The 17,885-nt window shown below is 40.9% G+C and overlaps 2 protein-coding genes across 3 annotated transcripts in view; one reads left to right on the top strand and one right to left on the bottom strand.

The window, feature by feature from the left end:
* Positions 1 to 17,299, bottom strand: part of ncf4 (neutrophil cytosolic factor 4) — a 37,603-nt gene extending 20,304 nt beyond the window's left edge. Inside the window, exons 1-6 of the mRNA XM_085785362.1 lie at positions 17,063 to 17,299; positions 16,414 to 16,498; positions 16,129 to 16,288; positions 5,213 to 5,283; positions 4,382 to 4,509; positions 667 to 715 (exon numbers count right to left, since the gene is read on the bottom strand). Of these exons, the coding sequence (XP_085641488.1) occupies positions 667 to 715; positions 4,382 to 4,509; positions 5,213 to 5,283; positions 16,129 to 16,288; positions 16,414 to 16,498; positions 17,063 to 17,094 (525 nt within the window). The 5' untranslated portion in view covers positions 17,095 to 17,299. The remainder of the gene's footprint in view (positions 1 to 666; positions 716 to 4,381; positions 4,510 to 5,212; positions 5,284 to 16,128; positions 16,289 to 16,413; positions 16,499 to 17,062) is intronic.
* Positions 1 to 17,885, top strand: part of pvalb7 (parvalbumin 7) — a 46,828-nt gene that overhangs the window by 9,238 nt on the left and 19,705 nt on the right. The window lies entirely within an intron of this gene.

Raw genomic sequence — 17,885 nt, 5'->3', positions numbered from 1 at the left:
GTTTAATCGTCAGGTCAACACCAATGTAACCTCTGACCTTCTCCTGCACCTGAACCACAGCAGCTACAAAACCTCACAACGACACACAATCTGTTTTCTTCTTTTAGGTGAAGAGTGTGTGAAAAGAATAAAAATGAGGAGGAGGATGTGAGGGAGAGGAGGAGGAGGGAAAGAGGGATGAGAGATGGTCACAACCTTGGAAAGACGCAGAGGGAGAAAAAGAGGAAAGAGAAACAAGGACAAACTTAAGGGTTGTTTAAGAGGAGCGGTGGGGAAAGGGGGGAGGAGGAGAGGAGGAGGGAGAGGGAAGATAATACGAGAGGAGCGATGGACACAGAAATTATGAAAGGAAGTGAAGCGAGGCGGAACTATTGATGAGGTCAAAAGGGTCAAAGTCGAGAGGGAAGAGAAAAAAATGTGGCGCAGAATTTGACGAATGAAACCGCAGTTTGTGTCATTTCTTCTTTTTTTTCTTTTTTTGTGCGAGTTTTTAACAATGTGGTGTTGTGTAAAGGTGTGTGTGTTGAGTGTGTCATGAGATGTGGGTGCTGACAGGGTCATGTGGTATTTCGGGGGGGATGTCATGTGTTCAGCGTGATTGTTTGACCAGGAAGTTGTGACTCTGTGGGTTGCCATGGAGACAATAAGAACAACAACAACACGTACCTCTACCCTCGGCGAGGAGAAGATGTCGTTGACTTGTTTGACCGTCTTCCTGAAAGACAAACAGAGACAGAGACAAGATTGCTCATTCCAGGTGTGACGGACGCGTTAATCCTCCTGAAGCGACGTAAATTGGACAATTTAAGGCTCTTTAAACGTCTGACGTGTTTTTTTGTTTTGTTTTTCCTTAAATTAAACCTCCTGTCAGAGCTGATCTGTGTGTTTTAGCCGCTATAGTGACACAGTGATGTCAGGTCTGTCAGCCGGTCCACCACTCTGGGCCGGAAATCACAGTCTTTTCCTGGTCTCAACTAAAAATGCTGCTGTTGTTTAAAACCAAAACACAGACAAAAAGAGCTTTTAACAATCACAGCACTTCATGCATTTAAGAAACGATGCAAACATAGTTGACGATTCATTCTCAAACAAATAATTGCAATCAACAATTTAATTGTTTTTGTCTTTTCTGCCACTATTATAGTAGTATTGGCTTTGCAACTAAATACATGATGCTAATATCAATAGATGCTCATCGAAATGAAATTGTCAAATATTAGAAATTAGGGTAAGACTTTATAATAAGTGCACACTATTAAGCATTGGTTAAGCATTAAATACTGAATTCATCATTTATAATCATCATCATCATTTTATATACTCATTAGTATGTAGTTTATAAACACAGTTAAAAATGTTTTACTCATCATTGATAAGCACTAACTGTATTTATAAACTACATACGTATTAATGTGTTATAAATGAAGAATTCTGTATTTATTAATGCTTAACTAATGCTTAATAGTGTGTACTTATTATAAAGTGTTATCGAAATTAGAAACATTAAAGCGCCTCAAGATGAAATAGTTTGTGGCGCTCCACTGATGTGTCATCAAACTAACGTGATGATGTCATTAAAAGAGGACACGGCGGGGAAATAGTGATGAAAATATGACATTTTTGTTAGTTTCATCCAGCTGTTTTTATACAGATGAATGGAAACCATCTGAACGATTATGCAAAAATAATTGCGGTCAGCTCAAATAATGATGGCGATTACGTAATAATTGTGACAGGCCTACATCAGGATAGCCTAACGCAATTTCTGTTTCGGTATGGTATGAGATATGACTTTCAAGTTTAAGAATAGTGGACCAACAAGTGCTATTTTCTATTGCAGGAACATAAAGTACAAAAAAAATAAGATTCCTTTGTACAAAGTACAGAAAGTGAAAATCAAAAGCAAGAAACTACAGTCAGTGCCAGGAAAGCCTTGAACAAACAAGCTCATTATAAGAATGAGAGTGTTTACAGTAAAATATTGTAACTATGAGACAAAATGAAACTGGTTTCTAGGACAGTGGGAGAATTGGATGTGTAGCAACAATCGAAAGAGGAAACGTCAAAGGTCCTTGTTAAAAAAAGTCCATGTAAATAAAAGGCTGGTTTGATGTTAAGAGCAGAGGAAGTAATGAGAGTCGACCTTTGCATCACTTCCTGTTGAGCGTGCCCTGTTTTACCACATCTCCTGCTGCTGTAACCTGACCACAGGGACATGAGCCAATCAGACGCCCCGCTGGCAGTTATGAATGAGGAAGTAGGGATTTTTTTTTTAAAGAAAGTAAAAAAAAGAAAGGGTAATACGTCTCTGTGTATTTTTCTTCTCTTCCAGGATTTATGTCCTCATCACCTCCATCACTTTTCCTGCCTACTTAGCTCCATCGTTTTATGAGAGGTGTAAGGAAAAAGACAGGAGGCGTCGTAACTCAGGACGACCTCGCTGTGATTTTGACATAACGTATTTATGTTCCTGCTGCACGGCTGTATCGCCTGTCACTGGGTAATGGTTCTGTATTTTAGGGTCCAGGTTTCAACACGACAAACACGAGACAGACGGCAACTCTCTAGACAGCTACATTTACATGAATGCATGTATCTAAAATATGAGCAAATGAATACATATGGACTTGTTGAAACACTTTCAGAGAGTTTCTCTGGCATTTCTCTTTACAACAGCTGCAGTATCTACATAGATCAAACATATGACTCAACTGTATTTGAAAATCAACATAATTTCCACCTCATTCTTACATTTGTCACTTGATCTGATAAAAGACGGCTAATTCATCATCGGCTGCTTTGTTACCAGCTGACTGATGACATCCAATGATCATATCCATGCATGTTCGTGGTCATTGCAACCGAGCTGACACCTTCAGACCAACACACGTTTGCTGCTGCAGAAACATTCAGCACTTTTAATCTCAGCTTTTTGCTCTGACAGAGATCTGCTGCTCACAGATGTGATGTTTGTTTTGAGGGGGATTAGTTAGTTAGTGAGTTTATCCCAGTTGGATCTTTATTCCCCATCACAGAGCAGAGCCTTTTCCAAACACAATCTCACCATACAATCATGGGTGATATAAACACTGGCATTAAAACACTTGGTAGTCGCTCGTTGACCCCTGAGTGAAGCATTTAACCACTTGAAAACCCGATGTGATGACGACCTTTGAGAAATACCCATCACATGAGCTGCTGCAGGTTCAGACAGGATAACCAATCAAACGCCAGTGAAGTGAGAAGATAATGATTGCTCAAACATTTCTCTGAGTGTCCACGTGCTTGTGACGACATCCAGATGTTCACGTGTCTCAATGGCTCACTACAAAGTGTCAAAGAGCTCTTGTGCAAAACGCTAAACTCCAACGTTTATTCACACTAAATCAGCTCGGAGAGGGAGGATGTAAGATAGATCCTGCATAAACGCACAACTTTAAACTTCTAAGATATTCAATCAGTTATCAATTATTGAATCTACAGAACTAACAACTGCATCTGGAAAAGCGATGCACGGATGAACGTTTTTCCTTTGGCTTCTTCGTCTCTAAATCGATGTTCATAGGTCACGTTTAAAAGTCATGATTAACAGTCAATAATTGATCAAGAGTTAATTATAAAGCAAAATGTACAGTATCTATCAGTATAGATTAGCTGTTGATCCAGATTACATGTTAACACGTTGCGAACTCAATGATCGTATTCCATGTGTTCGTGCTTAGTTTGGTTGAATGTATTGAGTTGCTCTTTATTTTTCATGATGTTTATGGAAAGAACAACTTCCAGATTTATGTTTTTTAGGGGAAAAATTCATCCGTTCCATCGTTCACATCCATAAAAAACCTGCACCATCTGCTCCAACTTTTAAATATAACTATTTAGATAAAAAAACAGCTCTAAAATGCCTAATGGCTCAAGATTTATCCTAATTGCAGTAACTTCTAAACAATGAAGGACACAGCTTCTACGCTTGGTGGTAAAAAAAATTCACCTTTTTTTTTTTTTTCTTTTTGGACTGAGGTCAAATTCTGAAGCCTGAGCTGCTTTCACTATAAGACCCCTGCGTTATTTATTATTCACCAAGAGATTTATGCAAATCAACCTGTGGAACAAACAACCTCCTTCTTCATAATTGGCAGGTACTTCAGCTTTAAAACCAATTCACCGAGGCTGTCACCTTCGCAGCCTCAAACACTTTGTATAATTGGAGTATTGTGACTTCTGATGCGAAGCTCTGATAAGAAAATAAAAAAATAAAAAAGGGAGTTGAGGCGCCTGGCTGGCGGTCACAGTTCAGGGACTCTTGTCACTCCAATGGGACGCTGGCTGGGCGTTCAGCGTTTCTACCTTGCACTCGTTTAGCAGGGCGTGCTGCGCTTACACTTTTCGGGTGGGTGGGCGGAGACGCCTGAGGGCTCGTGGTTGGTGTTGACTGTCCTGCTCCGTCTGGTAGAAAAACATCCTGAGAGCCTCATCGAGCAGGAACCACGTTGGTAGACCCAGCAACCTCTGGGAGGGAAGAGAGAGGGAGAGGAGGGAGGGAGGCATGAGATGAAAGATGTAGATGAAGTGGCGATGTGTGGAGATGAAGGGGAAATGGGGAAAAAAAAAAGGTTGGATAGGTAGAAGACAGGTAAACGAAGATTCAAGGGAGGCGTGAGGGAGAGTGGGAGTTTGATGGAAGAGGAGAAGGAGAAGGAAAAGTCGGGTGGTGAGATGGGTGGAAGGAGTGGATGAAAAGAGAGGAGATGAAGCGAGAAAGATTACAAGTGCAAGGCGAGCGAAGGCGAGAGAGTGTGGCAAAGTGAGAATCATGTAGGTTGCAGCAAAAAAAAAAAAAAAAAAAAAACAGAGAGAGAGAGAGTAAAGCAGAAAAGAGAAGTGAGTGAGTGGGAGAAAGAGAGAACCTGATCGTGTTTTTAAAGCGATGGAGCAACGCTGCAACATGTCAAAAGTCCCACAACTACAGTCAGTCAGACGTGATGTGGGCACAGGGGCAGAGCAAAGAGAAGAGAGCAGCTACGCCTACACGGCCCAGCTCCATCGGCAAAAAAACTACTGCTGAAATATCCGAGTCTGTGCTGCTTATCCACCTACAGCATCGCTCGGCCCACCGAGTTGTAGGCCACTGCAGCCGGCATGCCAACAATTCCTCCCTTTTGTTGGAAAAAAACTAAAGTCTGCGCTGTGCAACACACCAAACTGTGATTACCTTCATGTACGTGTTGAGTTCAGGGATCCGGCTCTCCGCAATCTCCTTCTTGTTGCCGATGAAGACTTTTCCTAAAGAGAAAGACATCAATAAAGAGTTTAAGACCAAGGAAGTCAGATGTATAATCAAGGCCTACATCATTTCTCACACATATGTGTTAAAGGGATAGTTCAACATTTTGGCAAATTGGCTCATTGCCATAATCCCTATAGTTTTAGGAGTAGGTTCGTTACCTTTAATTGTCGGTGCAAGCTATTTTTAGAACGGCGGAGCAGAGCCGCGAGCTGCTCAGAGCTACGCTACAGAGGCTAATGGGATTTCTTGGTTTCCCTCATCAAACTCATCAAATACACAATCCAACAACTCCAAAACGCTCTGGTGGACAAGTTGTGACCTGCACATTCACCACGCTATGAGATAATAACAGAACGTTACCAGACAGAGTTATTTTAGAGGAAAATTCATGCAAAACCGCTGATGCACGTTCCCTTCGGTGGCAGTTTTTCAGCAAGCAGTCTCTGTATTTCCCTCTAAAACAACTCTGTCTTGTAACGTTCTGCTATTATCTCATAGTGTGGTGAATGTGCAGGTCACAACTTGTCCACCAGAGCGTTTTGGAGTTGTTGGATTGTGTATTTGATGAGTTTGATGAGGGAAACCAAGAGGGAAACCGTCGTTCTAAAAATAGCTTGCACCGACAATTAAAGGTAACGAATCTACTGCTATGACTATAGGGATTATGGCATTGGGCCAATTTGCCAAAATGTTGAACTATCCCTTTAATATAGCAGAAAAATGTGCAGACATCACACGTGGTGAACTAAGGAGCAGGCGGACAGATGTTTTCCTGCAGCACAGCGTGTTGTTATAAAATCAAAGGCAGTATTTTGTGGAGGGGGTTTGACACTTGCACAGAGGACCAACATGCACGAGGGCAATACATTATAGATTCTACTGACGGAGCTGATTGACGGAGTTGGTGATGCACAGAGAAGCTGAAGGGAATGATGAATAACTCAGTCAGCGAGAAAACAATTTCAGATATTAAAGAACAAATCTGTTCTGCAAACATGATGCAACACATTTGTAAGTCTTCAAGAATGCAAACAATCTATTTTTGCTGAGTGTAAACATGACGTCTGTTTACAGAAACCATTATGCATTACAAACTTTATTTCACACGATTGCTGTTTGTTCAGTTGTATACTGTGGACCCAAATGCAGAGACAAAAGGTGACGCGCAACAAAAAGTATTTATTTAAACAAACAAGGTAAAACACAAAAGGGGGGTCCAAAGTCCAATGGAAGAAAAAACACAAAGTATGAACTGAAAGGTCAACAGACCTAAGTCCTGGACAAGCTTAAAGATCAAAGTACAAATGAAAATATGAAAGGAAAAACTTTAACTAAACCAGGGAAGACGTGTTGCTCTCCAACAGTTTCTGTCGTTTGTTACAGTAATGTTCCCCTCAGTTTGGTATTATTCAAAAAGCTCTTTGTGAAACTGAACCCAAGAAAAACCTCAGCCGCTTTCTGAGACCAGTAGAAGGTGTAAATGTTAAAGATGTTCATCACTGATGCATCATCTGATGAACCAATAGATCTGATTTTAGCTGCATTTTTGATAGTTGGAAGGACAATACAGTACACCAACCCCCCGGCCATATGCATTTGTTTTCAACAAGCCATCGAGAAGTCAATCCTTGGAGTGGTGGATAACGTTATTTATCATATACGTTTTACGATGTGTATATTTGTGTAGTCATAAACAAGAGATTACAGATTATGGGGCGCGTTTGTGTCGTGGTTCGGGGTCGGAGGCTCTGATCCTACAAGGTTGGTTTTCAGACCAAAGACGCCTCGGTAACAAGTTATTTAACCACCACAATTACTCTGAAGCTGTTTAATTATGGTACAAATCTTGCATAGTTCCTCTTTAACTTCATCATGAAGTAAATCTTGATTGTGTAAACCTCGACCAAAGATAGTGTTAAGAGACACATGAGATGATTGAATGAGGTATTAACCCTATGGTGTTACCCATACAGAAGAGACCATATTGGATTTATGTTAGGTGTTTACAATTATATGGGCTGTGTCTATGTCTGTGGTTAACTGTGGGAGTGGGACTCAATGCAATTCATGTTTTTTGGGGTCGAAATTTACTCCTGCAGTTTTACAGATCTGATGAAGAGTGTGTGTGTGTGTGTAAACCAGATTTCATTTAGTGTCACAGCTGTATGTGTTGTGTACATTATTGGCATATTTTAAGTTAAAGTAACATTTATTCCTCTCCTCTAACTGGACGTCTGCTCCTTCAGAAAACATATCTTTCCTGAATCACATCACGTTACTCTTCACACTCTGAAGCGATGAGGCTCAGCTCCGACTCCTCGGGCCCTCAACAATTCATCCGCGGCCGTCTAACGCTGCTGCTGTTAAATCTGATTTAGCACAGTCTTAATGACCCTCAGCCACAATATTCAGCCTCCTCTCTCTCTCTCTCTTCTCTCAATTTCTCTCACCTCGTTCACTCTCCGGCGCGATAACTCACTCCATCACTCGCAGGCACAAATTCACTCATTTACTCATTTACTGATGAATCATTCACTCACCTCTCCGTCTCCCAGGGCCTTCGATGAACAAATGTGCTTTTGACCTTGAGTCTTAATAGTTTCTATTTTAGTTTTTACGTTGAAAGATCTGTGATCAATTTGGCTCCGACGGTATTCACGTGACTGACAAGACGACGTATCCAGATCTGACGGAAATTTGAAACAGAAACAAGAAAAGAAGGAAGAAACAAACAGATTTTCTCCACTGTGAAGTTCTCATTAATCAAAACTGTTGAAATCTGACCAAACAGACCTACATCCATTTTCAATTATTATTTTTTTCTGCTCCTACCCATCACCCGTCCTCCCCTCGGTCTTCCTCCTCCTCCTCCTCCCTCCCGTCTTTCTTATTCCCTTTCCATCCTGATGAGATCTGGCACTGCAATTAAACCCATCAGATCTAATATTATCCAGCAGACTCCTCAGTGGCAGATGCTAAATCAGAGTTTGTTGGAAAGTAGAACTTTCCCAATATAGTAAGAGACAATGAGAGATACGGCAGATGAAGAATTCATGCTAAGAATTTCAAAATAAAAGCGCTGATGTTTAATTATAGAGTATATCTAACATATTGCTTAACATCAAGCTCCATATGTGATATTAGTGACACATTATGCTGAAGATTTTAAGGAAATCCAATATTTAACCATGACATAAATACTAAATTATAAGGTTTTTAATCGTTTTTTTTGCCATCGCTACATTTTGACTTTCAAATGCACTTCTGCTGAAAGTGGCACAGACTCTATCTCTCTCTCTCTGCCATTGCTTGAACCAGGTTAAAGCGAATGCCCTGAATCACAGGACTCATTTGTACCTGGACCCATCCTCCCTCCCCACCCCCCCAACCCCCCACCCCATCCCTCCCCCCTCCCGGCCTTGGCCTGGCACACACAGCAAATACAGTAAACATCAAAGGGAGGAACGGACACTTAGGGCAGGACAGACGGGAGCAGAGACAAGAGGAACGAGATCAGAGAACAGCAGAAGCCTTGTGTTTTTATGGATCGGATCGGATCCAGCGCTGGAGGAGCTGCAGCCGCGGGCAACACCACAGGTGCACTGTGGGAGATAAGACAGAGCCGAGCCGGCTGCTCTGGAAATGTAACTCTAGAGAGATCGGTTACACTTTGACCACACGCTCCCAATGTGGGGATAATAACAGAAAGTAGAACATGCACGTGAATGCTGAGATCACTGAAGCAATAGCTGAAGGTTAAAAGTAGAGCTTGTTCATCGAGAGGTGTGGTGACATGCAATGATTGAAAAAGACACGAAATGTTGAAGCAAAGTGTAAAAAAAGGCTTAATTAAAGGAGAATTCCGTCATTTTTGACCCCTAAATCGTTTTGCTGAAGGTCACCCAGTGTTGGGGGGAGCAAAAAACGCGACTAAAATTGATGCAGGCAAACCGGAGTTTCACCATGGCTAGACGGCGCTAGGGATAGCTACAACGCTAACCTTATGGGGGAAATTCTTTCAACCACAACACAAACATTCAAAAAACAATCAAATATCTATGGTACATGACTGGAATCCTTATGAGACACCACTAAACTCATATAGTGTAAAGTATAAACAGTATAAACTTTGTGTTTTTGAGACGTCCTGGAAAGACATTACTATCTGATCGCAGAGCGCCTGCTCTCCCCGCCACAGAAACAAACACTTTTTCCTTATTGTGATGATTTCCTCACACTCACCCAGAAAATAAACGGTCTGAGATATTTTGGACATTACCACTGCACTGCTCGACCGTTACAAAATGGCTGGGAAAGCAGCATAAAGCTTTGAAAAGTGTCCTTTGTTTTTAATAACTATAGTGAGGTCATCTAGTGACCACCAGCAGGTTGACGTTTAACTTTTGTCCACATGATTGAAACACTGAAGATGTTTCCCATTAGCCTCCACTTCATTGTGAATTAGCAAATATATACATATCTAATCTGTAAACTTACAGTTTTAAGAAAATAAAAACACTTTGGTATCCCAGAAATAATAAACATTCTCACTGTAACTTTGTGTAAATAAATGTCATTTGGGCCTCAGGGGAAAAAGCAATCAACTTTTTTTGTTTTTTCCCATTGCGTCTGTAACATGATTAATTATTGTGCTTCTAATGCATGAGACGCAGAATATAACTTATAAATGTGGTATTAAACTTTTAATTTGTTAAACACGACGCACAAGTTGACAGCTAAAGTAAAACCACGAGTCAGAGCAGAGAGAGAGAGAAATAAATCTCCCTCTGACTTCAGTGTGATTGCAAATAACACACAAACACACACACACACCTCGCTCTATTCTCATCTCTCTCAAATCAATGGTCCGAGCCACCAGTTCAATTCATTGGTGCAGATGTTGGTTTCCAGCCTCCGATAATCGATGCGGACGCTGACGGCGGCTCCTCGACAGACGGACTTATGGGAAAACAATGAGCTGCAGAATAAATGCAGGAGCCAGTGAGCAGATGAGGACGAATAACAAGAGGACGAAATGCAGACTCAGAGCTGATTATATATAGGCTACTATCAGAGGAAATCTGGTAGTGACTTATACATCATCTACACGTTATACACTAAATACGTTAAAAATGGTCGAGCTGAAACAGTTAATTACTGAATTTACTGAGTGAGTGAATTCGAGGCTCTGGTCCTGTATCTGCACTCCTCTGTCTGCTTGGCTTGATTTTCTCTTTTAAACGGCACTCCTCAGTCTCTGTCTGCTTATTGCACTCAGTGGCTCTTTGTAATTTAAAGTTTCAGTTTGATTACGCTCAGTCCAGACGTTTCCTCCCCAACCTTTAATCTTCTTTAACAACAGCAACCGTGCACGGACCGATGACTTCTCTTCCTTTAAACCATTTGGGCTATTAAATATGCAGACGTGCTCCGTTGGCCTCTATTTCTTCATTGTCTCTTTCTCTCTCATTCTTATTTCTCAACCCGTCTTCGCCACTTTACACTACACACCGATGTTCCCGGCAGCTTTAGCAACCAGGAAGTGAGAAACATCAGCTGAAACTGTTTGTGGTCCCGACCTGCACGTCATTTTTACTCACAAGTACTGTAAGATGATTTGTAATCAGTGAAACTTTGTCACTTACAAAAAACGACTTTCTCAAACTATAATGTCGGTCACTGCTACATGAAGTGTAACTAATCAAATCAACTTTATTTTATCTCATTTATTTATTTTTATTTTTACTGGTGTGTTGTATGGGGGGAGTCAGGATCGATAGAGCATTGTAGTGTGTGAGTGTGTGTGAATGGGCGTCTGTGTCTCTATATTGTATCATGTGTTTGTTCTTTTTTTGTTTGTTTGTTTGTTCGTTGTTTTTGTTTTTTTTGTCTGTTTGTTTGTTTTGCTTACTTTCTTTGTATGTTACAATGTACTATGTATGTTTGTATTTCCGTTGATAATATGGACCCCCTCGAAAATGAAATGGCACATCTCAAGGGGCTATCCTGTAAAATAAAGTCATAAAGTCATGTATTTCAGCCTGTACACATACATCAGCAATCACCCATTCATCCTTCAGCTGTACTGCTTATCCTTGCTGAGAAAGGTCGACACCGAGGCACACCTGGACAAATAACCTCACACACTCACATTCACACCTACTGTATACGGGCAATTTATGGTGGTTTCACACTAAGGCCCTGGGCCCCGATCTGAGTACACTTGGTTCCCGATAGATGTTGAAGCAGGAAACCCAGTGCTTTGGTTGTTGTTGGCGTCTCCAAAGTAACAAAAACAGGCATATTAATGGAATTCATTGTCCATCAGCACTGGGACTGCGACTGGCGCTCTTATCTCCACTGCATCACACACCGAACAGTCCCGAATATAAACAAATGTCGTCCAATTGGTGATATAAATGGTTGATTCTCAAACCAACTATGTGTCCACGGCCATATTTATACATACGCAAGTGTCCTCGGGTGCCGAACAAAGTTTTACGATATGAAACAATCGGACCTAATGTAAAAACACCCTTAGAGTCACCAATTAAGTCAATGTGCATGTCTTTGGACTGTGGCAGGAGGCTGAAGAACCCACAAAGACACAAGGAGAACATGCAAACTACAGTAATAACAAAAGCTCTCAACCTCAGACACTGAGAGAAGAAGTTGACACTACAGAAGGACCACAGCTACCGTCAGAAGAATAAGATGTTTTGCTCATTCTGTTGCCGTCCTTCTTCCCCTCAAACCTTCAACAACCCTCCAACACGTCTGTTTTTCTTATAATTCTCAAAGAACTGTCCCATGTGACATCCATCTGTCCTTGTACACATCTGCTCCTCTCTGCCTACTCCACATGCCAATCACTGTGGATTATTCTCACTTATAAGGTTTTAAACCGACCTTGTTGGATATAATCGCCAGCAACACGACATGACTCACAAGTCTCATTCGAAAAAGCTCAGAGTTTTAGACTGCCTCAGGTTCACCGAGTTTGACTGTGAGTTTATGAATTTGTGAAGATGTTAAAAACTCCTCATTGTGCTATAACGAAATAACTGTAATTTGATTTATTGCATATTTAAATGTTACTCTTCAGATGACAAATATCTCTCTGGAGAACCACAGTTGCAACGCAGCATTTTCAGCACATCAACGTCACATTATTATGCACCAACATGTGCCTAAAATACACCATCACCGTGCCCTTGTGGCTCGAACAGAATTGGATTTATGGGTAAGTGATTCACACCCAACTTGAGCTAAATTGCAATCAAATCCGCTCAGGGCCACATCAGCATTTAAATTTATTAAACTGATTTTATTCACAGCTAAAGTCGTGCCCAAATCCTCTGAGAAAATAGGAGCGATGCACAGTAAACTTAGATTTTAAGATCCGACATGATTAAATCTATGCCGAGGTTTCAGATGCTTTAAAAACCATGTTTACATGTGTTTCAGTTCTCCAGGCACATGGTGGTGGCGGGGGGTTGAACGCTGAGCCAGCTGTCACCACAAACCCAGTCTGTTCATCTCCATATGCATGAAGCAGAGCAGAACGGGCTTAGCATCTGAAGGTGAAGGTCGAAGAATGACAAGGCAGAAATTATGCAGTAAACTTGTTTTCTCCTCAGAACTGGATCAGCAACGGCGGCAGCAGAGCCCCGACACAGCAAAAATCACTGTTGTCCCATTCAAACTGGAAATTACAGTAGCCCTGCTGACTCTACTCTGTTCTCACTGAGCAAAAGAAACATAATGCAACTATAATTGTTTTAATGAATTTCTAATTATAGTGAATCATCTAAATGATTAATGCATTGAAAACACAGTGTGCTGAATGCTGAAGGTTTTAATTTAAACATTTATGGTAATACTCAACTTCTCGAAATTGTTGATAACTATAAGAATATTGAAGTTTTTCCACCATTGTTTTCCTATCGAATGAATGGAGACAATCTTTGAAACTCTTCAAAACTTCAGCCCCTTTGAACTTCAACTACTTCAGCATACTTTCAGCTACAGGCTTTATTCAACCACTAGACTGTTCAAATCACATTCAGCTATTCAGCTTACATTCAGCTTATTGTTATCTTCAGCAATTTTTGATTTATGGCAGCTTGAAACTCATTCACATTATGAGAAATTGCGATTTTATAATGGGTTTGTATTGCATGTAATGTTCAGGGCTAGAGTGGATGACATCATCAGCCAGAATGATCTAGCTAAAAATCGTCTGAATTTTTTTTCTTTACCTCATCCTCTTGGCCACAAATTATACTTTACAAACACATTTTTTTCCAGAGTTGTAGCCATATTAACCATCTTTCACACAATGTGCTTGGAAAAAGCAGAGAGACTCACAAAATTTGAACTATGAGCCTCTGAGTCATGCCAGTCCCATCCAGCTGCCCCATTAACTCCAATATACTGTAAGCTCAGAGGCTGATGTCCTGAGAAAAGCTGAAGTATTTCCTGTTTTTAACTCAGCAAAGTTTCCACAGTTCTAACTCTAGAAAAACCAAAATGATATATAAACATAAACATAAACTCCCTCCTTAGTTTAAAGGAGTTGAACAGTTTTTTTTTTTGTTATTTTCAGCAATATAACCATTTTTGGACATTCAATCTTTAAAATACACAATTTTCTGTTCTGCAAATTTGGTCATACAGTTTCCCAAATCTCCTAATCTTCCAGTGACTTGCAGCTGACTGCAACTCTTCCAACTCTTCAACAGTTTCACTTAAACATGCGGACAGACCTGCTCCACCTCCCCGAGTAGGTCTGCTCCAAGTTTCACTTTCATACGTCACATACCCGACATACCAACAATCAGGTACAGTGTGGTATAGATGACCTCACTCACATGATCTGTTCTACAGTATCTACCTGTCTGTCTGTCTGTCTGTCTGTCTGTTTATTGACAGAGACCCTTCAGCCTTCACACACATTTCCTAGTTTGCTTTAAAGTCCCTCAAGTCTTTGCTTTTTTTTTGCAAAGAGCCAGTCACTGTATTCACCCAACTAAGAGGAACATTTACTTCTTGAAGTGAAAGTGAAACACGGAACATGATTAGCTGGTTACTTCCCTTGTTCTTTAATTATTAATGATTTGGGGTGTTGGTATCAATTGGCTGAGTCGTCTGATTGGCAGATTACAGATATTTCTGTGTTGCATTTTTGGAGACACGTCAAGTCTGAAAACACCTACACACATAAAAACAGTTAAGTATATAGATTTTATATGAAAACTGTAAATTCTTTATTAGATAGCATTATCTACATATAAAACAAAAAATATTTCTGTGTGCATCTGTGGTATTATTATACATCTTATTTTGCTGCTGCAATATCGGCGAATTCATTTCTTTTAAATGCACATATTGTGATGTAAAATGTAAAATACACTTGAGAACATGGTGCTTTATTATAGGGTGGTTAATCAAATCTCTTATTCCCAGTGTGCTATTTATGTATTTATGAATCATGCATCAGCTGCTATAACACATACTGTAATTTAGACCCTAAGGATTCACTGTAGCGTTACAGTAATATAGGAGAGCATTACAATGCAGCACAACCACAGAGAAAAACTACTTTAACTATGTCTAAATAGTTTGTATAGATCTTTTTTCCACTGTTGGCATCTGAACTGATTGTAAAATCAGGTTAATTCACTTTTATTAGTCACTCAAACAACAGTGGGTTTGGAGATATTACAAAGTTAAAGCAGATAACAGCGGCACGGCCGTTTCGGCTAATGCTGTGTTCAAGGCAGGCTTTTGAAACCGTAAGTTACAGCTTCAAGTCACAACTACGACTTGGTAGCGTTCCAGGTAACCCGTAGCTCGTGTTTTTACCGTCCTGTTGTCTGTGAAAGTTCCCTATAACGGCCACTCGTAACTTCCGACCCGTGAACTCGTACCAGATCGAACTGGTATGACTTCACAGGAAGGAAAAACACAAAGTACGAGTTTCCTTGAACGCACCATGAGTTAGCAGCCCCCGCCCTTGTCAGGCATCAATTGGTCCTCGTGCTACGTCACCACATTCACGCGCATCCCTTGGCTGCACACACAGCCCTTCATGCCGTTCTCTCCCCTCATTGGATAACACTTGTATCCCACAAGGAAAATTTTCTCCTCGGGTTACAGCAGAGCAGAGTGACGGAGAGACTCGTGTTTAGGCTGAAATACTTCATGTAAGTGATTGCTGACGGAAAATAGGACTATTTAGGACTTATATTAACAAAAACATCTGCTTTAAATGAGAACAGGAAGCTGATTGGCCAACACAGATAATAATGTCATCATATTTTTTTGAATGAGAACCAGGATCCACTCATAACTCTCTTTCAGACAGATTTAGAGGTTGTTATTTTTTGAGGAAGTGAGCTCACTAAAATAAATGTGGAGGCTGCATTTTCTCACAGTCTGAGAACTGCTTCATGGTGGATTACCCCTCAGAGTTTAATAGACAGTAATGCTCCTCAAGATGGAGCTGCACCACCACCGGCCCTCACCTGAGCTCAGCCTGGAGCAGCTTCACATCACAACCTACTATCAGATACAACAAAATATGTATTTAGTTTCGTCAGCCCACAGCTGGATGTTTGAGAAACACATTAATTGAATAAATAAAAGTCCATGTTGCCAGAGACTGTGACGGTTTCAGAGTTTTACAGACCATAATGAAGCGTCTGTGGAGCCAGAAACAGACACATACTGTGTTTGAACAGTGAAACCTGACACCATGTTCAATATTGTGGCGTGGTGGTGCAGTTATCAGCTTATCAGACACACACACAGACACACACACAGACACACACACTCACCTGGCAGAGTGGGCAGGGTGCAGGTGTTGGGACCGGGTCTCTCTGGGTCTTCAGGAGAGTATCTGGACTCCAGGATCTGGTGGAGGTTGAAAAACTCTCTGTACCTCCGGTAGATCAGATACTTGCTCCCTCCTTTAGTCCGCACCTCAATCACAAACCTCTGAAAAAGAAAAGGGGGAAACAGAGACATGAATGAGAGACGGATTTGTACTTAACGTTATCAGTGCAAACCAGACTCTAGTTTTTTTTTACTTTTTAAACTTGATGGTCAACTTTTAAACTCACAAAGTAGTCGATGAAGCCTTTCTTCTCCTCGATGTCAGCGACGGTGGCGCTGATCGGGACATTGTGAGGCAGCTGATCAAAGTCACTGAGCAACAGAAACAGACTTTAATCAGCGTATTTCAGCTGGCAAATCACATTTCAGTTTATTCACTGACTCAATCCTGACATTACTGTTTTAAATATCCTAATATGTAAAAACACGGTTTCAGTCAGATCAGCTAGAGCCTGGCCTGAGGCGACTTATTTTGCATATTTTGACTTTTTCTTGTTTTGTCTGTGACTGTAATGCTGTGAGTGTGTGGTGTCTATGACAGCAGCACAGCAAACATTAAACATCCTCATTTGTTTTATAAAAAGCACCTTTTCACTGCTGTGCAACACACCTGCCTCAGGTTTCATTACCCTGTTGGTATTTCAGGGTGCATTGATCAAAGAAAAGATGAAGTGAGATAAAACCTAATAATAATCTGTTGTTCTGACTGAGTCATTTTTGAAACTGGAGAATATCAGTGCATTGATGATTCATAGCCACTAAAATATATAAATATAATATATATATAATAATAAATAAATAAAAACTTAGTATTTACAGGTGCAGAGGTGTAGAGTTAAACTTTACACATTGACAGCCAGTCCGTCAATCACTCACCTTTCGCTCCGTAACTGCTGCGGCAGCGACATGTTGTTCCTCACGGAGCTCAGACAAATCGGAGAAAGTTTGGGAGTAAAAGTTGAAGCTGAAAAGCAAAGCGGTGAAAAAGCTGCTGCTGCTGCTGCTTCTTCTCCTCCTCCCTGAGGCGTTAGCGGACACTGGACGACCTGGACTGTCTGTCTGTCTCTAGCAGGCGAACTGCGGCTGGAGCAGCTCGGAGGCGCAACACGGTGCGGAAACAGAAAGAAAGAAGAGGAAGCGAAAGTTACCGAGAGAGAGAGAGAGAGAGAGAGATCAGAGGATGGTGCGTTCACTTGCATGCCGAGGTTGGAGGGTAAGGGCGGGGAAAAGCATAGGAAAAATATGTTTTGAATGTGGAGCAGGAGCCACGTGGGAGGGACAGACAGGTGTGATGAGCAGTTCAGTGAAATTATTATGTTGAAGGTTCAGTTCATCCTTATCTCAAAAAGTCATCCAACTTTACTACAAACAAAACAAACACACAAAAAATAATAATAATCTGAAATGACCCACAGCACAAACACTGCTTGATATGAGGCTGCAACATCTGAGGCTATAAAATGAAACAAAAACAAAACAAAAAAAACTGCACTTCTTCCAATGACCAGATGGTGTGTCCAAAACCCAGTAGACTCCAGTGTTCACGAAATATTTACAGCCTGGTTCAAACGATGTTTATTGGTCTCTACATCCAATTTCCTCTTTCATGACGACTTTATACAACTCATTTGTTTATTGAGGCTTTAAGTTCTGTGTAATCAAGGGAGTGGCGATTTGTGTGACACGTGTGTTAGCCAGG

The sequence above is a fragment of the Trachurus japonicus genome, chromosome 1 (assembly GCF_045865225.1).
Source record: "Trachurus japonicus isolate A0001 chromosome 1, Traja_1.0".
Taxonomy (NCBI): Eukaryota; Metazoa; Chordata; class Actinopteri; order Carangiformes; family Carangidae; genus Trachurus; species Trachurus japonicus.
Note: the sequence above shows the minus strand (reverse complement) of the source record. Positions and strands in the feature narration are given on the sequence as shown.